General features: G+C 37.3%; 1 protein-coding gene across 3 annotated transcripts in view; it reads left to right on the top strand.

Annotated features, from left to right (window-relative positions):
- tasor2 (transcription activation suppressor family member 2) overlaps positions 1-26,828 on the top strand; it is a 121,346-nt gene that overhangs the window by 35,481 nt on the left and 59,037 nt on the right. For all 3 annotated transcript variants that reach the window (XM_039761345.1, XM_039761344.1, XM_039761343.1), the window contains exons 8-11: positions 7,587-7,606; positions 7,750-7,849; positions 10,334-10,434; positions 16,476-16,579. In XM_039761345.1, the coding sequence (XP_039617279.1) occupies positions 7,587-7,606; positions 7,750-7,849; positions 10,334-10,434; positions 16,476-16,579 (325 nt within the window). The remainder of the gene's footprint in view (positions 1-7,586; positions 7,607-7,749; positions 7,850-10,333; positions 10,435-16,475; positions 16,580-26,828) is intronic.

The raw sequence follows: 26,828 nt of genomic DNA, 5'->3' as shown, positions 1-26,828 counted from the left end.
AGTAATAGTAAACTAATGTAAAAACGTTGAATAACACACACACAACACCCAGGCTTCCTGCTCAGCTACACGATCAGGCTTGCTCGCTCTCTCTCTCTCTCTCTCTCTCTCTCTCTGTAGCACGTACCCTCCCCCTCTGTCGCTGTCTGCTCTCTCTCTCTCTGTCAGCAGCACGCGCTCGTTCGCTCGACACTCTCTCTCTCTCTCTCTCTCTGAACAGAGGGGAACATTTGAAGAAATCTGAACTTTAATTTAAAAGCCAACCACAAGCAACCAAAAAAGTAACAGTGCAGGAGATCACGCTATTAGCCTTACAGACCGATTGCTGTAAACACTTTTTTTAAAATGAGTTTTAAGCACAGCGGAAAAAAAGGAACATTAGAACAAATCCGAAATTTATTTAAAAACCAACCACAAGCAACCAAAAAAGTAACAGTGCAGGAGATCACGCTATTAGCCTTATAGCCCGATCGCTGAAAACACTTTTTTTAAAATGAGTTTTAAGCACAGCGGAAAAAAAAGGAACATTTGAAAAAAAGAGAAAAGTAACATTACAACAAATCATGCTATGAACAACTCCATGTAAGCACTTTTTTTTTTAATGAGTTTTAATCACAGGGAAAAAAAACGAACATTTGAAAAAAAGAGATAAGCAACATTGCAACAAATCGTGCTACAAACTGAAAAATTAACTTTTGAAAAATCCGTAATACAAAAACTACTGTATAAACCACCAAGAAAATCTAACCTGGCATGAGTCGAGTTCTGGCATGAAGTGAGTAGGAACTGTGTGGAGAGGAGGTTACAGTTTTGAGGGAGAGTCTAGCTCCGCGATGGAGGGATGTTTTCCTTCAGGCGTTTTATCTGTTGTGATTTCTTGGGTTTCTGGTGTTTTTAGCTGTTTAGCTGGTGGATCAGACTTGGTGAAATAACGGTCTAATGTGACTTGCCTTTTCCTACGCATTAAAATTTTTCGGAAATGCAAGACGACATTGTTGTTCATCATGTTTATCACTCTGTTCGCAACTGCTTTGTCAGGGTGGTTCTTTTTGAAAAAATCCTGGCACTTGTTCCATTTTTCCATGATGGTTTTTATCACATCACTTTTTATAACCGTCCTTTCCTCTTCTTCCCCGGAGGACTGCTCCTCGGTGAGCAACCTAAGCTGCTCTTGAAGTGCAGTGAGTTCCTCCGTCATCAGCTACTCCTTGTGATCCAGGACCAGCTCCTCGATGTCCTCATTGTCCATTTCAAGACCCATGCTCTTGCCCATGGACACAATCTCATCCACAACAGGATGCTCAAAGCTTTCTAAAACCTGTTCAGGAACACGTTCAGGCCAAAGTTTCTTCCAGGCCGAGATCAATGTGTGGTGTGTGACGTCTTCCCCGACTTTATCAATGAGGCCGATGCAATGAACGATATTAAAATGGTTCTTCCAGAACTCTTTCAGGGTCAAAGACGTCTCCTCGGTCACATTGAAACACCTGGTGAATAGTCCTTTGGTGTACAGTTTCTTGAAATTTGAAATAACCTGCTGGTCCATGGGCTGCAGAAGAGGAGTCATGTTGGGGGACACGACCTTATGTACTCCTCGACTATATCGTCAACCAGATTTGGAGGGTGTGCCGGTGCATTGTCCATCAGAAGAAGGCTTTTTTTTAAGTAGGTTATTCTCTTCGAGATATCGCTTCACGGCGGGAGCGAAAGCCTTGTGCAGCCATTCCAAAAACAAGTTCCTTGTGACTCACCCCTTCGTGTTTGCCCTCCACATCACAGGAAGTCTGGCTTTGTTTACATTGTGCTGTTTGAAAGCACAAGGGTTCTCAGATTGGTAAACGAGTAGCGGCTTGATTTTTACGTTGCCACTAGCGTTAGCACACAGCAAAACGGTTAACCTGGCCTTCATTGGTTTATGGCCGGGCATTGCCTTCTCTTCCTGGGTAATGTAGGTCCTCTTCGGCATTCTCTTCCAGAACAATCCGGTCTCGTCACAGTTGAAGACTTGTTTTGGGATGTAGCTTTCGTCCTCCACTAATTTTGTGAAAATTTTCACAAATTCTTTTGCAGCTTCAGCGTCGGAACTAGCAGCCTCTCCATGCCTTACCACACTATGAATGCCACTTCTTTTGCGAAACTTTTCAAACCATCCTCTACTGGCTTTAAATTCCTCACTTCCGGCACTCGTAGAAGGATAGTTTTGCAGCAAATCACCATGAACCTTCTAGGCTTTCTCGCATAACATCGCCTCACTTACGCTATCCCCTGCAAGTTGCTTCTCGTTCAGCCACACTAGCAGCAGCTTTTTCACCTCTTCCAGCACTTGAGGCCTCTGCCTGGTTAACGCTGTAACGCCTTTTGCAACATCAGCTGCTTTAATAGATTCTTTCTGCTTTAGAATAGTTGAAATCGTAGATTTTGACTTCTTGTACTCGGCGGAAAGATCAGTAACACGAACGCCATGCTCAAACTTTTCAATAATTTCTTTCTTCACTTCGATTTCAATTTTCTTCAAAACTTTCTTCTCACCACTCTTCACTTGCTTAGAAGCCATGGTTAACTGCAAAAGCACATGAAATATAGAGCGCAAAGATATCACAGGTAAAGCACGCACGTCTGACTGAGAACAATGAACAGGGAGTCGCTCAACACGTGCTTAAATACAGTAATCGGCATGCACGCGCAGGCAGGCACATCTGACCGGGAACAATGCAACACGTGCTGAAATCATGGGCGCGCACAAAACGAAAGGGAAACTGGCTTGTTCGTATACCGAGTGTGTGGTCGTGAACCAAGGCAAAAGTTTGGCGAACTTTTTGGTCATGGTATATATACCCGCGCTTGGCAGCGGAGAAGTAGTGTGTTAAAGAAGGAAAGAGAAAGAAAAGGAAACATTTTGAAAATAACGTAACATGATTGTCAGTGTAATTGTTTTGTCACTGTTATGAGTGTCGCTTTATATATACATACATACCTATCTACATCATATATACACACACACACATACATACATACACACACACAAATTATATATGTGTGTGTGTGTATATATATATATATATATATATATACACACATACATATACTTGTGTGTGTGTTTGTATGTGTCTATATGTGTGTGTATAGGTTTGGTCACTGAGTGCAAGGGAAAAATAATAAATTATAGTCTATAAGTTATTAAACAGTAAAACATTAACGTTTTAAAAAGTACAGGTACTTTTTAATTACATTTTCTATGTGAACGTTCAAATTTGTGCCTCTGGTAATGTGCCTTACCGGCATTTAAAGAAAATTAGTTTTGTGTCCTCTGCAGTGTTAAGAGAGAGAGGCTTTGGTTTGGGATAAAAGGAAAAAAGGTGTAAAGAAAGGAAAGTTGCCTTTTCTTTTATATAGTATAGAGATGTGTTCGCTGACGTTATGATCGCCTTTTGGGGACAGTCGCGTGGGTCTTGTGTAGACTGGTGAGACGTCCCGCCATTAATCGGCTGTGATGGCACTGTCAGTCCTCCACTCCTGTGCGTGTCCTCATAATCCGAGCTGAGGATCTCATAATCGTTATCGTGCAAAAGAAAGTGTGAATCGCCTTAATATTATTTTGCCGTGGTGTAGAAAAGGGGTCCCGTGTTTGCACTTGTCTGGGCTATAGTGCAGGGGGAGGATGAAAAAAATGAAAAGTGCTCACTTTGACTTAAGGCAGAAGCGCAGTCAGCGTCTCAAAGGCCGGCACAGCTATGCAGCGCTGGCTGCTCGACTTTTGCTGGGCAGGAGACCCCAGTTTTGCAGACACGTTCATGATATCAAAAGTCTCAGCTCTTTGGAGGTCATTCATATATATATATATATATATATATATATATATATATATATATATATATATATATATATATATATATATATATATATATATATATATATATATATATATATATATATATATATATATATATATATACATATACAGTATATATATATATATATATATATATAGCAAAATACCGTGCCTCATGGCGAGAAGTAGTGTGTTAAAGAAGTAATGAAAAAGAAAAGGAAACATTTTAATAATAATGTAACATGATTGACATTGTCATGAGTGTTGCTGTCATATATATGCCTGCCTAAATAAGTCACCCTCGCTTTGCTCTTACTTTTTGCATTGACAAAAGCTCCCCTTTGCTTGTAATGCAAAGTGTGATTAAATGCATTATTTTTTAACGCGTTATGGAGCACATGCATCAAAGCTTCTCAGCTGTGCTTGTGCTAAGAAAAGGAAAGATTTTAAAAATAACGTAACACGATTGTCAATGTAAAATTTTGTAAGTAGTGCCTGGAGGATTCAGTGTGGAGAAACTCTAGAAACCGCGTGTGTATTAACTTGTGGATTTTTCTGTGAGTATTTGGTGGCAGTCTGACGAAGTTGCTTCGGAAGACGGCGTTAGCCACGGAACTCAGTTCAGAGCGAAATGAGATGAATGGGAGGGGAGTTGATGACGTGACTCCCCCACCCGCCTTAACTGTCAATCCCCCACAAACACAGTCTCTCGGAATTTGCATAAGCACACCCCTTCACCTACAGTTTTAACTTAGTTACAAAGTGATCAAAACTCGTTTATATCCTGCGTCCTCTCATTAAACTTGTATCCCGCATTACCTGTGGGCATGTGAAACGCCAGCGGTAGCCTGTCTATGAACTTAATTTAAAGTTTATGTTTACACCTTGCTTTCTTTCCGAGGTAGCAGCACTCATGAATATGGTAGTATATATGACTCGCTCGCTTCTTATTGTTTCGCTGCCTTCTCAATTATATAATGCATGTTTTCTTAAGCGCTTTTTGGAGGTCTTCCTGGTTTTCTACGCACTGCGTTGACAGTCAGTTCACGTGATTACGTGGGAGGCGTGATGATGTCACACGAAACTCCGCCCCCCACGTCTTTCCAGCTCAACTCTATTACAGTTAATGGAGAAAAATACCTTCCAGTTATGACCATTAGGCTAGAATTTGAAATGAAACCTGCCCAACTTTTGTAAGTAAGCTGTAAGGAATTAGCCTGCCAAATTTCAGCCTTCTACGTACACGGGAAGTTGGAGAGTGAGTGAGGGAGGGAGGGAGGGAGGCAGGCTTTGCCTTTTATTAGTATAGATACAGCGATGTTGCTTGCTTGAGTTCCACACTGAACTGATTGAGTTAGCCAAGATGGAGGACTTTGTCATGTAACCCGGAAGTGACGTCAGTCTGGTTGGCGGAACAGGAATGACATCAGATCAGGCAGGTTTTCCCGTATTTGATCTGCAGAAACAACAGACAAAGGTTTAGAGCACCCCGCCACCCCCTGGCCTGGCGGGTAATCACCTCCACTTGGTCCCTTCAGCTCACTCCTAGTCGCACATGTGTAACGTAAAGTATAAGCAAAAAGTGGCTGACAAGGGAAAAGAATGTATAATTATGGTTACCAGTATCATTGCAAGCGGATCAAACAGCCGGTAGGATCTTCTTTGCCATGCCAGAACAAGATTGTGACTCATGATCATATTTCATAAAAATGTTGCAATAATTTTTTCTAGTCTTTTTTTCTGCTTCCTTCGTATAAGTGAAAATGTACAGCTTGCCTTGAATGTCCACTTTCAGTTTGGCATGATAAGAGGCTGTATCTGATCTCGGCTTTCCATAATTGCTGTTTAATGTTGTTAAAAGAGACCGGTTTAGCAGCTGTTGAGTTTGAGAAATCAGAGATAAAGATGATTTTCTACTCCAGACTGTGCGATATCTTCTTCTTCTTTCTTACTATATAAAAGCAGTCAGGATTCCGTCCCGTGAGTGGAAAGCGTAGCAGTATTCCGCTTATCACAGACTTATTACTTGCTGCTTGCGGTACGAAGCGACATGATGTGAGCAGAGTTTTGGTGCTCCCATTGTTCCTTTGCTTTTGTGCACGATGCGCTGGAAAAATAGACAAAATTATGTCTCTGGAAATAATTAATGTTGATGGAGTACAATTGCCTCACCGCGTAGTAAATATCCTGGGGGTTCAAAAGGGCGACCTCAATATAGGAAAAAAAGTTTAAATTTCATCACAAAAATAACAGAAACTACAAGTATTAAAGTAATACCACTCAAATGCAATATAACCAAATTAATGAGTTTGTATAAAATATCAAATTGATCTACATATTGAATTGCCTTAAGAAGTGGTCAACTTAAAAGTCGGTCGCCTTAAAAGGCGGGTCAGCCTAGTTTCTTTATATCTTTCTTTAAATCATTCTTGAGCTCCTTTATGTCTTGAGTGTTGGCAGTGGCTATTGCGGTGATCATTACTTTCAGCTCGGACAGATTGTTTTAGTCTTCTCTGTGATCCGCAGGTGAAGTGGCAAGCCCAAGTAAAGTCAATGTACCCGGCTCGCAAGGAGTAGATGACAACGCGGAAGACAAAGCCATTTTCAGTTTCAATGAATCTTCTCGATTCGATGAGCTATTGTGACCTGATTCACTTGCAGATTTGCTCCCACTTCCTCTCTCGGCCGGAGACAATGCAGTGGTGCCATGTCCTGAGAAATCTGTGCTTTCATCTGTTTGTTTCAGGTCAGTCTCTGAAAGGCTGTACCTTGAGCTTGGACTTGATGCCTGTCTAGGCTTGGATGAAGCTTTAGCTTTCTTTTCCATTTCTTTCTGAGCACCTTCCTGCTTGCATATATTGTAATTGAATGCCAGGTTGAGTAAATACTGAATACCTTGGGGATGAGAAAAAAATAACACCGCTGCTAATGGAGTTCTGCTTCAGATGTCCAACCCCATAACGAACAAGACCAAATTCCATAATTCTTTCATAATTTTCTTTCCAGACTGATCAGCTTTTGAACAGCGCACTGCACATGTGCGATTGACACAAGTGTCACTTTCGGATTCATCAAAATCACTTTAGATTTCACTGTACATTTCAGTTTCACTGCCAGGAGACAAATTCACTTTGTCATCACTGTTTGTATTACTGTAAAGAGTGTGCAACACCTAAGCTGATGAAAAATATTTCTCATGGCACGGCATTATCAGACTAGGACAAGATGTGTCTGCACTGTTGCCCGGGTAACACTTAGGCTTGTCGATTGTGCAAGACATGCCTGTATTGTTTCCCAAGCAACGTTTGGCACTAACACTGTTGGCACTTTTACAGGCTAAGTAATCCTCGGGTCTAACACTTATGCAAGATATGTCTATATCCTTGCCCGAGTGATGTTTGGGACAAATGCTTTTAGCACCGTTTTTATAGCCTGAGTGATGCTCGGGTCTAACACTAAGGAGATTAATAATTTGAGACAACCTCCTTAAGTACATTTTCCTTTAATTAAGATCACCTAGCAAACTAATTAACTGACCTGTCTGAGATTGATCCCAGTTTTCTAAAAAAAAATAGAAGATACAACAAGCAAATTGAAAACTAAAAAACAAATGTTTATTTTACTGAATTGCTACTGCCATGTCCCTTGCATAATATTTGGAACATAGTGTATTTTGGTTTGCAGTGAATCTTATAAAACTCTTTTTGTTGGGATTAGTTAGGCACTCTGTACTTACTTTTTTTTTTTGTCTCTGCAGATCTAATGAAGTCCAAAGGGGTAGGTTGTGTTTTTTTTCTTTGATTTCACCCTCTCTTTTCAGACTTGAAAATCAGTAATAATAACATTAAATAGTTATGAGTCATTTAAATTGATTTTTTTGGCTAGCACCAGTACAGTATAGCATGTTTTTTTACATACAGGTTTCAATCTTTGGACTGGCCAACTTACATTAAAAGACAGCTCTGTGGTTTATCCTGTAACTTTAAAGTCCCTCAAAGGCGCCTTCTTTCCTACCAAACTGTAAGTAATTGTTATTATATGTTGTATTATTCAACAAATGTTTCCTGGTCAAAAAGAAACATTACCCCATTTTAAAATTCAAATTCATCATAGACTTAGCCAACCCAGCTTTGTTTTTTCACGTGTTAACTTTTAAAATGAAGTTACTTTTTCAGTGTGGGTTCAGATGAGCATTTGCAGGATCAACATGCTTATACTGAGTTGGAAAGACAACCAAAATTTGCAACAACATGAGTCATGCATTAAATACTGGGTGTAGTTTGGTAAACAGGTAGAAAAAATATGTTGTCATTTATACGCTATCTTAAAAAATGTTTCCTTAGTTGAGCTGCCCAATTTGCTGTTGTATGAGACCTGTATACAAGTCATAGGACTTGATGAATTTCCTTAACTAACTTTTTCTATCCCATGTTGTCTCTATATGTCCCCGTTTAGTAGGGTTCTCACACAGTGCCTTCAGACACACTTTCATTTGTGGTAAAAGGGAATTTTAAACAATATGAGTGAAAACTTAGAAGAGTAAGACTGTAGCAAAACAAAGTGATTTCATTGTTCAAAAATCATCCTTACCTGAATGATCACATGAATATATTGTTATAATAGTGATGTAGTTGAGCTGCTGTCAGGGCAGTAAGGCCGTAATTGCAGTAACAATGTACATTTTCATTGTGAATACTACACCTTTTAAATGCTGTATACTTAAAAGGTTATCACAATTATTTATCTCAATATGCAGGAGAAAAACAAAGGTGAAGATTAATTCAGGATTTGAAAAAAAACAGATGAGGAACCACTGCATTTTGGCTGTTGATAGTTAATTGAGTTTGATTTAACTCTTTTAGGGAGGATGTCGACTTTTGTTGACAGGAGTGGTTGAGGGCGTGTGTCGACAAAAGTCGACATCTAGATTTAGAGGGCGACAATCAGCTGTTAATAGCGACAAATCTAACTGTTACATCACAGGCATTCCCTCTCTGCTTGGAGGAATAGTGGACTCATTGACTCGGCATCTAATCCTTGTGTGTGTATGAGTTACGAAATGTAAACAAAGGCAAGATGGCATCGACATCTCACGAAGGAGCGTAGCGAGTGCAGAAAAGAAAAAAACTCCACAGACGATGTTTTGAGCATTATTGCTGAGTCGGGCTCAGATTTTTCAGAATCTGATTTTGTTGAGAGTGATAAGGAGATTGAGCAAAAGAGTGAGGAACTGGCAATAGCTGATCAGGAACCAGCTGTTGCTGCCCTAGCTGAACAGCTGCTAGCTGAGCGCATGGCTTCCTGTTGGACACGGAAGATTACCAGTCGCTGGACTATTTCAGGCTGTTCTTTCCTGTGGCTGCCTTTCAGACGAGACAAACAGGTTTGCAGAGCAATTTTTTGAATTGCGGGCTGCACTTGCACCGCATTTTAATTTTTCAAAGCGGAAACCCACAACAAAAGACGAGATGAAGGGCTTTGTGGCATTACAAATAGAGATGGGACTAGACTGGTGATATAACTTCAGGGAACATTGGTCCAAATGTGCTTTGTCCCCTGGTGGCTTTGGACAGGTTGTACGTGATAGGTTTATGCCGCTGCAAAGTTTTATTCACTTCTGTGATAACCAGAGGCAAATCCCAAGGGGTGAGCCAGGCTATAACCCCATGCATAAAGTTCAGCCCCTGCTTGACATTGTGGAACCAACATATAAACAATTTTATCAGCCTGGCCGTGATTTGTCTGTGCATGAATCTATGATAAAATACAAGGGATGCCTTTTTTCCATCAATATATGCCAGACAAGCCCACAAAGTGTGGCATAAAGGATTTCGTACTGGCAGAAGCAAACACTGGTTTCTGCCTGAAAGTAATTACATATACAGGAAAATATTTCTTTCAAAGGGAGAACTGTCCCTTGACAAGTCAGGTTGTACTGGAGCTGCTTCAGGGCTATGAACATTTAGGTCATGTTGTGTACATGGACAATTTTTATACATAACCAGAATTGTTCATGGAGCTACACGGCAGGGGAATTGGAGCTTGTGCACAGTGAGGGTGAACAGGAGACACATGCCTTCACAGTTGAAGCCAGTCAGGCTGAACATGAAAAGAGGTGACAATCTGGTTTTCATGTGGGCGGATAACTTGGTGGCAGTGGCATGGCACGATGTCAAACAGGTGACTTGTTTCTCTACAGTACACTACGGTATTTGACTAATATGTTCAATAAGATATGTGTAACTTTGTTTACAGAATGCATACTTAACAATAAACATTTCAACGTAGGAATTTTCTATCCTGTTTATGTGAATAGATTTTTTATTTTTTTGGCGTCTTATTGTAGTCCTGTTTTAAGTTGACAGGACTTTGCAACTCCAGGCAAAGCTTGATTTGAGGGGTATTTGTGCATTTAAATATTTTATTCCAAATTGATTCAGTTTATGAGCTGTTAAATAAAATGTTATGTTGTTTTAAACCTGTTGCTTTTTCATTTGCATGCAGACCAGCAGAAATTATCATCAACAATGTCATTCGTATATGTGATTTGAAGACCATATTACCTCAAGCTGTATTTGACAAAGAAAGTTATACTGCAGATGAAGGTAACAGATACCTGTCAATAATGTTTTCAGATGCACTAGCAAATAACAACAAATCTACATCAGACAGTGGCATTAGCTGCATCTGAAGTTCTTAAATAACATTAAGTTTAAAGTATCTTTCAAAATGAAGTCTTTTTTAACAGGTTTTCTTAAGAAGTGTTGGTCTAATAAGGTTTTAGTAAATAAGTAAATAATGATGACATAAGTAGATCTTGTGTCTCTTGGGCATGGATATGTTAAAGATTCCATTTCCGTTGCACTTCAGACATATGAGGAGAAAAATGTCAAGTATGTGTTGGCTTGCCTGGCCTGGCAGGATTTCTATGTTTGTAGGCTTAAAGTCTCAATTTTTCTGTGTTTTCTATCCTATCATATTTATGAGCATAGGTTAAATATTTGTTTTTGAAGTTTAGTTTTTTTATTCCATTCTTTTTCTTTAGTTTATTATAGTGTAAGGGCCTCAATCCTTCAGTGCTTGTACATTACAAACATGGAGTTTCCATTTTTTATTAAACTGATTTTCTTCAGGCCTCATTGATCTTGGAGCAAAGAAAATCCCTTCAACAGACAACTTGCAAACACTAAATAAGCATGACCGAAATCATTACCATTTACAGAAGAGTTTATGACTTAGAAAGGACTTTGAATCTTTTTTGTAGAACACATTGTCTGGAAAATATACTTATTTTGCTGCTAGAACATCAGCTTAACACTAGAATTACCAGAGCCAACGAAAAAACTTGTAATTCAGGCCCACCTTAAATCCCTTCACCCAAGCAGCAAGCAGCCTGCTATACCATCCCCCCCCAAATCGCCTCAGAACGGGCACAAAGTTTTCCCAGTTCCTGACTTGATTGATTATCTGGGATTGAGCTAACTAGAGTTGTAAGAGGAAATAATTCGATGTGTGTTTTGTGTCTACAGCAATCTATGTAAACACATCGTTAAAACAGAACCATTTTTCATGGTTTAGTAATAAATAACAAAATGTAGACATTACCTGTATAATGTGTGAAGGCTGATGGCCAAATATCAAATAAACACTTTCACAAAAGGTGAAAGCCCAATACAGGGGGTACTTGGGTTACAACGTTTCAACATACGTTTCGAGTTTACAACACTTACTCCCATAAAAACTTTAAAAAATTGAGACATGAGAAGGAATAAAGGTAAGCATTTTTTACACTCATTTTTTCTGTTCCTACAGTACAGTGTACAGTACAGTATATTTATGTCCTTTTCTTTTTTCTCAGGCTTAGATTTTGTGTTTTTATGTTCTAGATTATGATTTTGCAAATGTGTTAAGATAGGTAAGTGACTTGGGCTAGAGTATGTTTCGACTTACACCAAAATTTGGGTTACATCACTGTTGTAGGAATGGAACTGTGTCATAACCCGTGGACCCCCTGTACAACAGTTTCCGGGGTGTAGTAGTAAGATCCGCTGACTTATAATCCGGAGGTCGTAAGTTCGAAATCGGCTCCTCGGCATATTTACCGTTTTGAGTAGTGAGCTGCTCTTATTGTTAATATTATACAATAAAAAACATACGTTTGATTTGTGTCTGTAAAAGCCGGTGCAAATTTATAGTACCTGTAAAAGTTAGCTTTTTTTTTTTTCACTTTTATTCTCTTGGTTACGATACAACTTCCCAGATCTGACACGGTTACTTTTTATCTGAAACTTGAAATAACTGTAGATGTGAGTGGTGTTTTGAGACAATGAAACTGGAAATTCTCTGATCTGGAGAGATAAAAACTAACACACAAATGCTGGTGAATCTGCCTTCTTCGTGTCTCACCATCAGTTTTATTGAGTGTTCGTGCTCACGCTGGATTAGTATGCACCTTATGGTCCATGATGTCAAAGTCGCACTGACAAAAAACAGAGGCATAGGTATATATGATATTTGGAATAACTCATTTTCTGACCTATACAGTACATTTCCGAAAACACTGTGGCACTGATGCAACATTATTTATATTATTCATATTCATTCGCATAACATCTTGCGCTTGTAATCAGTGACCGCATTCTTTTTTTTTTTTTTCTTTCAATCTTGCCAGTGTCTATGATTTGGTGAACGGTACTGTTTCTTTTGTACTCCAGGACATGCAGAGGAAAGAATAGTACAGAGAGGTCAGTTCCACACTATATGCAATCATCAGATTCAAATGTTAACAGTTCACACACAACCAAGGGCTGTCCTTTCTACGTTTACATCATGTGTACCTGTTGCAATGTACACACTTCTCTCTGTGCTGTGTTACTATTACACTGAAGAGGCTGGGGGAAGCGACGGTCAGAAGCTTGTCGATGTTTCATCCTCTTTTGCTTTATCCGTTGCCTTTTCTTGTAAGAAGTGACACCGAAGCTTCTCTGCAAGGTAAGCCATGAACACTCTTCTTTCTTCAGTGGCCCCCGTGTATGCCTTGCACAGTACATGTACGTTGATCGCCGCCAAGTCAAGCTTGTTATAGCACAAGCAACCGGCCACCTGCGTGCTCCGGCTGCACTGAATAAGCTCACACCTTCTAGTGCCCGATATCAGTGCAGCACCGGAAAAAAAAGAAAGAGACAAATATATGTGACATTTTGAAGAAATCATTTGATGACCTGAATAGTGCCAATCAAAAAACATCTTCGCACTAATGCAATATTATTTGAAAATATTATATCGTTATTTGGAACACATGCATTTCATGTGTGTTCCGTGTCTACAACATTCTTTGTAAACACATCGTTAAACCAGAAACATTTTTCATGTTTTAGTAATAATTGACAAAATGTAGACATGAAGTATACAGTGGTGTAAAAAACTATTTGCCCCCTTCCTGATTTCTTATTCTTTTGCATGTTTGTCACACAAAATGTTTCTGATCATCAAACACATTTAACCATTAGTCAAATATAACACAAGTAAACACAAAATGCAGTTTTTAAATGATGGTTTTTATTATTTAGGGAGAAAAAAATCCAAAACTACATGTCTCTGTGTGGAAAAAGTAATTGCCCCCTTGTTAAAAAATAACCTAACTGTGGTGTATCACACCTGAGTTCAATTTCCGTAGCCACCCCCAGGCCTGATTACTGCCACACCCGTTTCAATCAAGAAATCACTTAAATAGGAGCTGCCTGACACAGAGAAGTAGACCAAAAGCACCTCAAAAGCTAGACATCATGCCAAGATCCAAAGAAATTCAGGAACAAATGAGAACAGAAGTAATTGAGATCTTTTAGTCTGGTAAAGGTTATAAAGCCATTTCTAAAGCTTTGGGACTCCAGCGAACCACAGTGAGAGCCATTATCCACAAATGGCAGAAACATGGAACAGTGGTGAACCTTCCCAGGAGTGGCCGGCCGACCAAAATTACCCCAAGAGCACAGAGACGACTCATCTGAGAGGTCACAAAAGACCCCAGGACAACATCTAAAGAACTGCAGGCCTCACTTGCCTCAATTAAGGTCAGTGTTCACGACTCCACCATAAGAAAGAGACTGGGCAAAAACGGCCTGCATGGCAGATTTCCAAGACGCAAACCACTGTTAAGCAAAAAGAACATTAGGGCTCATCTCAAATTTGCTAAGAAACATCTCGATGATTGCCAAGACTTTTGGGAAAATACCTTGTGGACTGATGAGACAAAAGTTGAACTTTTTGGAAGGCAAATGTCCCGTTACATCTGGCGTAAAAGGAACACAGCATTTCAGAAAAAGAACATCATACCAACAGTAAAATATGGTGGTGGTCTGGGGTTGTTTTGCTGCTTCAGGACCTGGAAGGCTTGCTGTGATAGATGGAACCATGAATTCTACTGTCTACCAAAAAATCCTGAAGGAGAATGTCCGGCCATCTGTTCGTCAACTCAAGCTGAAGTGATCTTGGGTGCTGCAACAGGACAATGACCCAAAACACACCAACAAATCCACCTCTGAATGGCTGAAGAAAAACAAAATGAAGACTTTGGAGTGGCCTAGTCAAAGTCCTGACCTGAATCCAATTGAGATGCTATGGCATGACCTTAAAAAGGCGGTTCATGCTAGAAAACCCTCAAATAAAGTTGAATTACAACAATTCTGCAAAGATGAGTGGGCCAAAATTCCTCCAGAGCTGTAAAAGACTCATTGCAAGTTATCGCAAACGCTTGATTGCAGTTATTGCTGCTAAGGGTGGCCCAACCAGTTATTAGGTTCAGGGGCAATTACTTTTTCACACAGGGCCATGTAGGTTTGGATTTTTTTCTCCCTAAATAATAAAAACCATCATTTAAAAGCTGCATTTTGTGTTTACTTGTGTTATATTTGACTAATGGTTAAATGTGTTTGATGTTCAGAAACATTTTGTGTGACAAACATGCAAAAGAATAAGAAATCTGGAAGGGGGCAAATAGTTTTTCACACCACTGTATAATATGTGAAACCTGAAGTCCAAATATCAAATAAACACTTTCACAAAAGGTACAAATATAGCAGAACAAATGCGCTTCTATTCAAGAATATAACTGCAGAAAAAGAACCCGTGTTAGAGTACGACATCGACACGCATTTGCTACGACCGCTTTGGTGGCGCAACTGTATCAACTGTTGACTGATAATCAAAACTTCACAGGTTAGAGGCCGGACGAGTCCGCTTTGAGAATGTTCTTATTCTTACTCTCTGATTTCAGTCTGTAACAGCCGTTGTAAATTTATGATACTTGTAAAGGTTAGCTTTGTTTTTTTTTGTTTTTTTTTTTATTGTTTTATTCTCTTAGTCACGTTCACGATACCACCCCCCCTCCTTCTGACACTGCTGTTTTCAATAGAAGATGCGCTATAATAGAAGTGAACTCAGATCATGACGATGGTTCCACATTGGAGAAAGAATGCAGTTTTGCTGTCGCTCTACTTTGTATATGTGCACGGAAAGCTTTGCAGTCTACTTGTGACTTTACACTGTAGGAACTAAATAAATAAAGGTAAATAAGTAAATAACATTCGATCTGGATCTTATATACAAAGTACATCGACAGCAGCTTCCACCTGCAGCTATAGACTCTCCACTCTAGTGTTTAGATCTGGACGGTGCATGTGTCCAAACATTAACATTTATATGTTACTTACATAAAAGCCAGATCAAATGTTATTTACCTTTATTTACTTACTTCCTACAGCGTAAAGTCACAAGTAGATGGCAGAGCTTCCTGTGTTTGATATACATGCTCAAAAAATACGTGTAATGCCACGAAAAGTGCCTGCTGACACTTTAGTATGCAAGCAGTGGTACGAGAATGCAGTCAGACTTCTTTTTTGGGCATGTACACCATCCAGATCTAAACACTAGCGTGGAGAGTCGCTTGCGTACTAAAGAGTTTATAGCTGCAGGTGGAAGCTGCCGTTGCTGTACTTTGCGTCATTTTGCTTGACTTCTCACTCTATACAACTCTAAGCAACTGACATGCAGGTAAACAGACTTGAGCTGAGAAAACTGTGTGGCAGTGGGGGGATGTGATAGTAGGCTGCTTGGTGCTTGACAGATTTACCGGACAAAAGACGCTGATGGAGAGGTGCGAAGCAATTTAAGGTGGGACGGATCTACGAGTTTTTTCGTAGGCTCTGGTAATTCTAGTGTTAATTATCCTTAATTTGAATCTGTGTGTGCCAACTTGTGTGTATATTATCAGCCCCAGCATTCTAGGTTATGTAAACTTTTGATCAGGCCCATATGGGTGATTTCGATTATCATTATGATTTAAAAAGGGCACATACTCCCTAATTAAGAGAGTTCTGCATGATTAATTATTTGCAGAAATGAATGCACTGTCTACGTAAAACACTATAATACATTACAATATTTAGACATACAGATTTTATTTTACTTTTACAGCAGCTGTATTGTATATAATAAATAAATATGAATTTGTTAAGAGAAAATGTTAAGTTGATTTTTTTGGACCTGCTTTTTCTTTGCAAGCTTTGCTAAAAATGAAGAAAGGATTTACAAGTATACAAGAATATTGGATGACTAGAACTCACTTATTTTTATCTTTATAAAATTGCAGCTTGCATAAGTGAAATCTACTGCAGTTTGTATGAAGTGGTCACATCTAAAAATAAAGGTTGCAAGCTTCATGTGTTATCTCAAGAACTGAAAAATAAAGACTTGGTAAGCCTTTAACAAAAAATAACTACTCTTGCCAACATAAATTGATATTTATGAATTGTAAATGCCAGACTGTCTTAATAATCATTATTGGGTTGCTATGCTAACTGTAATAATGAATGCTTAAAATAATTAGCATTAAAAGCCTGCAAACTAAGTAAAGGAAGATGATTACTCTTGTATGCATTCCATGTTTTATTTTCATTTTGTGCCACATGATGACCATGTTTGTTAAATATACAAACCAGAGTAGTTAATCATCATGCTGTATGCTGAAAACCTACAATTGTCTTCTTGTTCTCCATTTTTTTAGTAATTCAATAACATCTAGCCTGTGTAGACAACATATATGTTTATATTAGGGATGCTCCATTTTTTTTACTAAGAAAGACTCAGTCAGTGATCGGTAAATTGGCCAAACACAAAAACAATCTTTACAGCCCCTGCTTTTCTAAGGTTTACAGTAATTATGGTAGTTGAGCCAGGGCGCCTTTTTTTTCAGCAAACTTCTTGCAGCATATATGAAGAGCAGTAAGTAGAGACATGTTTTAACACTTAGCAGAGAGCGAGAGGCGACTGCAGTATTAACCTTTACTTTAAAAAGTGTGGAGTATAAACTGAGAAAAAGGAATTGGAGGAGTCATTCTGAGCAGTTAGACAAACAGCAAGAAAAGCTTTTTAATAAAGTCAGACCTTTTTATTTTATCTTTTGTATTAAAATGGTCACCATTTGAGTTTGGACAGTGAAGTACAACAGCTTACATTTTTAATTGGAAAAAGAAAAGATAAAGATGATTGTGCTAGTTAGTAAACTTGTTACTTGTTAGCATAACAGCAAAATGCATCTTTTACTTATTTGTTAGTCTTATGTCGTCTTCATAAACAGCTTATGAAAATTTGCTACATTTGCAGCTATTTGTACTATGTTTATTATATGCTTCTGTGTGTCATACAGTTTTGGTAAGAAACAAGTACTGCATAATTAAAATGGTAATCAATATTTATAATTACACCTTGAGAATTACATTTATTACAAAAACCTGTATAAATATAGTATATTTTAATAGCAGTAAAGCTATAGTGCAATTAATGATTTAAAATGATTAAAATCTATAAGTGCATGTATATTTACATTTAAGCAGTGTTTGATTGCCATATATCAATTGATTGTGTGGGAAAAAAATATATATATATATATATATATATATACTGTGTGTATATATATATATATATATATATATATATATATATATATATATATAATATATATACACACATACTGTATACATACACATACAAACTTTTATTTATTTTTAGAGAAATATTGAAAAGTACTTTTATTAAATATGCCTTGTTTCAATTAAGTACAATACAGAAGAAACTAAACAACATAACATCTTGTAATTATAAGAAACATTTTATTTTCTTTTATGCCATATGTATTATTGATGTATTTTATTAGTTAAATTGTGTATTTTAAGGTAATTTGATTTATTTTGGTATTTCTGTGGTCACTGAACAATAAGCCTACAGAATTTTGTTTTTTTTTTATAAAAATAAATTTATTTAAAAAATGAATAGTTAAGAACTGTGTTCTATAGTTTAGTTTAATTATAAAAGTACACATTAATATAGACATAAGTAGAAATACTCAATATATTGGGAACTCAATGTTCATTAATAATAACATTGGAATTGGACAGATGATATAATTTATGCTTTGCGACTTTGTCAGTTCACTAAATACTTTAAATATATTTTTCATTGTTTGGTGAGGCAGACATTAAGCTCCAGAAAAACACACATGCAAGTACACCCCCTTGCGCTCACACCAAAAAAAATAAAATAACGGGATTTCCTAATTTTGCTACCAGGATCACTGCGCGTGTTGTTTATTCATTGGGCAGGTATTGTTAGTAAAGCAGCATATCAGCCATGCAATCATATGTTTCTCTGAAAAAGGAATACAGCAGAGTTTCTATCTGGTCTGCCTGCAAAATCTATGGAAAAAAGTGGCATTAAAAGTTTAGGCTGCATGGCTGACGCTTTTCAGCTTGCTGTAAATGAAGGCGTGTTGAGCCAGAGAACCATCTCCAGCTGTGCTGCCACTGAGAGACGAATAATTACTCATTTTTAGAACTCGCAGATCGCCATATTGCAGCTGAGGGAAATACAAACAGACCTGGTTATCCCAAAAAGAATGCTTCCGCAAAACGTTCTTACTTGTGGGAACAGCACATATTATATGCTGAAAAGTCTGGTTAATCAGAAGCACATTCTTTGCTGCTTATGTTGCTGAATACAAGCTTCCTTCCACTCTCACTGCACATTAGTGGGGAATGCAGAAAACATTATTACTGTACGTGAACATTTTCAGCAACTTACTAAAGACATAAACTCACATTCATCTACAATTGCGGATGTGATTCCATCGGTTGAAATGCTTAACCACCTGCTTAGCAACAAGATTATTATATTTTTGCTTTTTTTATATTCGTTTCTATTTCTACATTTTTCCACACAATACTTGGAAATTCAGTTTAGTTTTAGTTTTCCTTCATTGTGTATTTGTAGTTTAAATTTAAGTTTTATTTCATGAAGACATTTCTAATTTATTTTGTATCTATTACTTTCCATTTCAGTTTTAGTAATTAGTGTCTGGTTAAAAAGCCACTGTGGAGTTTAGTTTTTTGTCACAATCAAACAGAACTGTGCACTTAACAGGCTTGGATATGAGTTTAATTTTAGTGGAAACTTCTACACTACATGATTCACTATCTGTTTTTTGTTTTGTCTGATAAAAACCAGCATAATCGAAACAAGATGCTGAATATGAACAATTGTATACTATTTTATACTAATTTTTAAAATATTTTCTATGTCATTTGTACTGAACAAATGTGCGCTGACTGATTGCACTTTCATCTTTTCCTTTTCTTGCCCAGAATGGGCCAATTTGTGATTAAATCTAGGTGAATTTTAAGGTATGAGAGGTTTTTTTTTCTATACTCTAAATGTCTATAGCACACAGCATTTCATGCTCCAATACAATATGCTTAGAGCAGGTAATAGGTGTATGAACAGCCACAAAACGACAGAAACAGCATCTGGGATTAGGAACAATATATACATTTTCTAAACTGCCTTATCCAGAGCAGGATTGCAGGAATCCTGGATCCTATCCCATCAGGTTTGAATGCAAGGCAGGAAAAACCCCTGGTTTGCAATATGTATGATATGGCTGTTGTTAAGAATGAACAGATTATAATATTTCAGCTATATTTTGAAAAAGATTGAAAAGAGGGGGACAAATATTTTAAAACATAATTCTGCTACTGGATTATTTTCACAATATCAGGTAGTTTGAGCTGTGAATGTAAACTAAAAAAAGATTAATCAATAAATATATAGAATAACTACAAAAACACATTAGCAGCTTTAGTTTTTCACTAGTTGGCAGAGTCCCTTCACCTGTAGTTCAGTAGAGATATTGCCAGCTGTAGAATTTTATAAGGTTTGTATTAGTTTGTTATTAAATGACCTTTTTAAGGCAATAGTGATTGGTCAGCAACATTATGCTGATCATGTATGTTGACCTTGTCAGTGTCTCGGCCAGTGCTGTTTTATTTTCAAAAAGGATTTTTCCTGTGTGAAGTTGCAGGTGAATTATTGTCAACAAAACGCAGGCACCTGAGAAATAAACTGAATCATTACTCACTTGTGATTTTTCTGTCTCTACAGTAAAGTTTTTTGGTGACCAGCACATTCTGACTTAAGGTGTTTGAATTACATCTTGATATACAAGAAGCATAAAGAAGTTGGGCAGCTCATCATAACAGACATTAGACTCACTTGCAGCCTGAAGTTTGGCTTAGTATGTGCTGCTGTAGTATTTGCTCTGTACATATGCTGTATCTTGGGCTCAGTCAGAATTACAGCTAACATGCTGCCATTTATGAACAGTCTGAAATTTTGTAAGTGATTATCTGTCCCGGAGATTCAGTTAATGGCAGCGTTGAAAGCTACCGAGCACATTCAAAACAAAATCATCACTTTGGTGTTCTTCACTAACACTTGAACCAGAATCTATCATGCTGTCACTATCTCCTCCTAAAAACTGTCACTATTTTCACACTGCAAATTGCTTTCTATTTTACACACTTTACGCTCTTGTATTCAGCCGGCTGTGTGAACACCCACCCTCCTTTACCAGCTGCTGATCACTAGATGAATATATGCAGGTGGCTTCTGGTGGATGACCATCTGTTTTAGAGTTAAAGTTACAAGGATTAAAGACTAATGGCAGGTATATTTATTAAAAAAAAATATTAAATTCTTAGTAATATATTTTGATTAATTTCTTGACCCCTGCATCTAAGGTTTGGCCTTGTTTAGTTTTAGTAAATTATTATTTTATTTCTGTTAGTCTTTCCAGCTATTTTAATGGTTTAGTTTACTTTTAATTTTTCATTTCAGTTTTGTTAATTGTTTTATTTCAATTTACAGGTATATCTTTTTATTAATAGTTGCAGTTTTGATTTTAGTTTTAGTTAACTATAATAACCTTGTTTAGGAAGTGTGGCCAGACAGATTCCGGAGTTTAGACAGCGAAAAACACACTTTTAGAGGCTGTCACAAAACACTTCAGTGGAGCATTCTCCAAACCACTGTACTATATATCTACTGTACTTGATCCATAGCACAAATATCACATGTTTGTTGACCAAGATACCAAAAAATAAGTGCTAGAATCACTTGAGAAACAACTGGTTGAGATGTCAGCTGGTGAAGGAGCTGCAGAGAGCAACAGTGAACAACAAGAGAAAACGATTTGCACTCGGAGGGATGTTGCTGCATCATTGTTAGTGTATTAAGAAATTATTGAAGAAAATTTGTGTGTGACTGCAAAACCACATTCAGCTGCTGCCTAGATAAAATTATTAATGACAATCATAATAATTAGGTTGACCATTTGTCCTGAATTAATTTTTTTTTTAATTTTTACCCACAACACTGCAACTTCTAAATATCTAATCAGTATAATCGTGCTTTTGCTTGTAAATCACAGTTGGCACTACGAGGAAGCCTGCTGACATTGTGCGTAATAAGTGTGGGGCAAACTGGACAGCTGAGTCACTGTGGAAAAATAGTGAAGGAATTTAATTTAGTGGGCACTTAACAAAAAGGAGGAACAGGTTTGCCTGCATGCTACAATAAAATGAAGCTTCAGGTTTTATACCTTGTGAAAGACATGTCCTCTTCATCATAGAGGAATCAAAGGATAAATCCTGAATTTAATTAATGTGAACGTTGAGATTGTTTTTCAGCACATATGAGATTGATGCGAGGATCAATTTTCAAAAGACAGACGCGCATTTCCATGTCGATCATTTGAAGTCTCTCGCGTTTCTTAGACTTCATTTCCGTATTATGTTTTTCCAACGTAAAATATTTTTTTTAAACATTATCTTTGTAATTAAGCAAAAGTTCAAAAACACTAGCAATTTTAAATATTTTATAAAAGTTCATGTGGTCTCTGCTCCCAACTCCATTACAGATCTTCTAGAAGTTGCTTATATCTGGCACTAGGATTCTCCTTTGAATAGAACTACTCAGTAGATGGTCTGTTTAAAGAAAGATGAAACTGAACCCAGGTTGAATTTGTGCAGAATAAACAGTGCCAACACTGGTTTATAAAGGAAAGCATGGACATCTTGCCAGTAGTTTTTTTTTTTGGATTAACATAAATCCAGCCTTTTGAATTATAGTTGGTCATTCAGTTGTAATTGATACCACCTCCCCATCAGATGGAGACTCATTGATGCTAAATATCATGAGAGACACACCCTTTAGCAGTTTCACAGAGAAGACATTCTGTAGTTTATTAAGGAATTTCACTTTGGCTTAGGTAGGTCTTTGTTAAATCAAAGATTATAATTAAGATCTGACTTACGTGCAATGCCAAAAAACAAGTCACTGTCACTTTGTTCTACAGTAAATTTAGCTGTTGTAATTGTAAATTTTGCCTCTCCACTCTTAGTTTTTCAGTAATTCATTAAGCTTGTGTTTTTCTTCTGACCTGGTTGCTTCAGATTGCTTAAGATACTGTTACCTTTAGCAGTTGTTCAGCTTCAGTGTTTGGGTCAGATTTTTCTTGTCTTACAGCATCCAGGGTGCTTCCATTTTTTCATGGACAATCATGCTTTAATGTTGGTTTAGAGGTACTGTCTTAAAAGTCAGGTGCCTAAAAGTAGAGAAAAGGCAGTATCCAAACTAAACATTCAAATATCTGTGATGTGTCCATATATAATAGAAATGAACAAACATTTGGTTGTTCCAGATACTCGTGTGTGTGGTTTCAGTAGGGCAATGGTGCAAAAAATATTTTTTTGAAATGTTACTGTGTACACACTAAGTATATGATGGAAGAGATGCATTGTGCCGAGCACTTCTTGCCCCTCTATCCTTAATTACTGTGTTTGTTTTGGCCACCTGACACTCGTATGTACAGCAAAGGAAATATTCCTATTTGTTGAATCTCTCCTGGATTTAAAAGAAGAAAATAATCAAAATCTTTGTATATTCTTTGTATTTATTTTCTTAAGTATTGCCAATATACATAATGCAGAAGCCAACCCTGGATTGAATGCCAGTCCATCTGTATATATTAATTGCAGATGTTAATAATTAACTATTGATCTATTAACTTGCATTAAGAGTTTAAGCCTAATTTGCATTGGAAAACATATTTTCCTTGTTGCATCGTGATTTGTCTATGGATATATTTGCAGCAGTACTGCAGCTTAGCATGCCCCAGGGCTTGCTAATTACAAAGAATCTCCAATAATGTGTCTTCACATACTAAGTAAAGAAAGTTTCTGATGTACCACTTCAGATGTCTTAAGTTCCACATCATTTTTTTACACGTTAGTTACATTTTACCCTTTCGAAGAAAAGCAAGATCAGTGTTAATTCACTGTTCACTCTGTAGTAAAAGATGTAATTTTTTTAAATAAATATTATTTTGAAAAAGCCCTGTGAAAATATTTTGTTTTAAGATCTTCTGGTTATTTAACTAGTATATTCCATATACATGTGTGTGTTTTACTGATTGGTAGTGTGTTCTCCTTTACAATCCTAAACTTATTAGCTGTAGAATCCCTGAAGCCTGCAAAAATTTTTGTAATGCCAGGCCACCTTAATTTGAATTGCGCCTCCTCATCACTGCGTTAACTGTGCACCGATATCACCTTTGTTTCGCAAATGTATCGATCTGCACTGGCAGCAGGCCGCCTGCTTATCCCATCCCCCACTGATGTAGCTTTAGTCGTACACCAAGTTCTCCCAGCTCAAGTCTGTTTATCTGGGTGAGAGGTGCCTTGAATTGTATAGCGTAAATAATATATAATTATTTGGAACACATGCATTTCATGTGTGTTCCGTGTCTACAAATATCTGTGTAAATATAGGATGACAGGAAATGCAAGGCAAGAAATGTTGAACACATAACTAAAACAGAAACTTTTATGTTCAACTAATAATTGGCTCTTCAACTAAAAATAAACTCTTTCACTAAAAACACAGATATAACAAAACAAGTGCGTTTTTTTTTTGTTTTCAAGAATGTAACCAAAGGTGGCAGGTTCGATTCTGGGTCTTTCGTGCATTGAAGCATTTTAAAGTAGTTAGATAGATGATAAAATTTCCTTGTAGACTGCTGCACTGACTTTGGACTTGATAAAATACAGTGGACCAACAACAGCAGATGACATGGCTCCCCAAATCATCACTGACTGTGGAAACTTTACACTGGACCTCAAGCAACTTGGATTCTGTGCCTCTCCACTCTTCCTTCAGACTCTGGGACCTTGATTTCCAAATGAAATGCAAACTTTACTTTCATCTGAAAAGAGGACTTTGGACCACTGAGCAGGAGTCCAGTCCGTTTTCTCCGTAGCCCAGGTAAGATGCTTCTGACATTGTCTCTGGTTTTGGAGTGGATGGACAGAAGGACTGCGACAGTTGTAGCCCATGTCCCAGATACATCTGGTTATGGTGGCTCTTGAAGCACTGACTCCACCTGCAGTTCACTCCTTGTGTATCTCCCCCAAATTCTTCAATGGTCTGTGCTTCACAATCCTCTCAAGACTATGGTTATCCCTATTGCTTGTGCACCTTTTTCTGTCACATTTTTTCCTTCCACTAAACTTTCCATTAATATGGTTGGATACAGCATTCTCTGAACAGCCAGCTTCTTTAGCAATAACCTTTTGTGGCTTACCCTCCTTGTGGAACCAGCCTTTACAAGTGTTTTGGGTTAATTAGCTGAGTGAGTGTGACACCATGAGTCTACAATATTGAACTTTTTCACAATATTCTAATTTTCTGATATACTGAATTTTGGATTTTCATTAGCTATGAGCCATAATCGGCAAAATGAAAATAAATGCTTGAAATATATCGCTCTGTGTGTAATGAATCTCTATAATATATGAGTTTTACTTTTTGAATTTAATTACTGAAATAAATTAACTTTTCAATGATATTCTAATTTATTGAGCTGCACCTGTATATGTGAGTGTGTTTTTATTTTTATTTTGGTTAAATTCTTGATAAAAGTGCACTTGTTTTGTTATATGTTTTGTGAAAGTGTTTATTTGATACTTGGACTTAAGTCTTCACACATTATACACTTCATGTCAGCAATTTTGTCACATTATTTTTTTTATTTTTTTTTTTTTTATTAATTTTATTACACTTCATACAAAGCAATCAAGTTTTTACAGAAAGAAAAATAGAGTTAAGAACAGATCGATCCCCCTAATTTTGTCACATTATTAGTAGGCCATGAAAAATGTTTCTGTTCTAGTTATGTGTTCAGCATTTCTTTCCTAGCATTTCCTGTCATCCTACATTTACACAGATTGTTGTAGACATGGAACAAACATGAAATGTATGTGTTCCAAATAACGATATATTATATTTACTCTATACAATTCAAGGCACCTCACACACAGATAAATAGAGTTGAGCTGGGAGAACTTGGTATACGATTTAAAGCTGCATCGGTGGGGGATGGGATAGCAGGCGGCCTGCTGCCGGTGCAGATCGACATATTTGCAAAACAAAAGAGGCTGATGAGGAGGTGTGAAGGAATTTAAGGTGGCCCGGGATTACGAGTTTTTTCATATGCTTCAGGGATTCTAGTGTTAAGTAGGTATTACATTGCTTACAATAAAGTCTTTCCTCTTTTTCCTCGATGCACTGTAACATACTGTATTGTTTGTGTCACTTGATTAAGTCAGAGACATATTATAGCTTCTTCTATAACATGCATCATGTTAACCAGAAACCAGGATGTGAAGATAGACTAGCGAAGGGCACATGCATACACTTAACTTGTAGTTCACATTTAAACTAATTATGCACGAGTGATAGGGGTGTTTTTTGTGGTGGGTGACCGTAGGCTAGAGGTAAATCTGGTGACTTCAGAAACCAGTCTATTATTGGGTAACTTAAGACTTGGCAGGTAAAGTAATTGTGAACAAATCACATCATATACGCTTCAAAATGTCCAGTAAACATATAGTTATAATTCTTTGTTTTTGTGTGTATAGTATCCTGTATTATAACTATAGCAGCAAACAGATAGAACTGATGCAGCTGTATGTTCATTTCAGGACTTAAAGGTTTACATTCTATTTGTTCCTTGTGTTGAATTGGTGCTTGATGCTGTTCGGATAGGCTCTTCCCCCGCTACTTGCTCAAAGTTGTGTGGAGGCAATCTAAGGAACGGAGAAACTTGTATCTTTAATTAGGGTAATTAAGTAGATTTATTAATGCAAGCAGATACCCCCAAAGATAAATCCTTAACCATAAAGTTATTATATATAGGCACACAAGGTTGTACAGGTGTGGACATCGAATACAATGAAAAAAAAATCACACACTTGCATAAAGGATAGCAGAAGCTAAGCTTATATAATTTTCAAGGTCTTAGGTCAAAAACAATAAGACCAATCAACTTCTTTCATACCTGAAAATAAAACTGGAACCTATAAGGTCAAATTAAGTTTACAGTACAGTGGTACTAGACAAGGATGTCCCTTGTCATCACTGCTTTTTGGAATCGCCATTGAGCCAATGGCTTTTGAATGGCAACTTTTGAAATGCTTATGAAATAAAGGGAATTATCATAGATGGACTTGAATAGAAAATTTCTCTATATGCAGATGATATGGTACTTTATATA

The sequence above is a fragment of the Polypterus senegalus genome, chromosome 8 (assembly GCF_016835505.1).
Source record: "Polypterus senegalus isolate Bchr_013 chromosome 8, ASM1683550v1, whole genome shotgun sequence".
In the NCBI taxonomy this organism is placed as follows: Eukaryota; Metazoa; Chordata; class Cladistia; order Polypteriformes; family Polypteridae; genus Polypterus; species Polypterus senegalus.
Note: the sequence above shows the minus strand (reverse complement) of the source record. Positions and strands in the feature narration are given on the sequence as shown.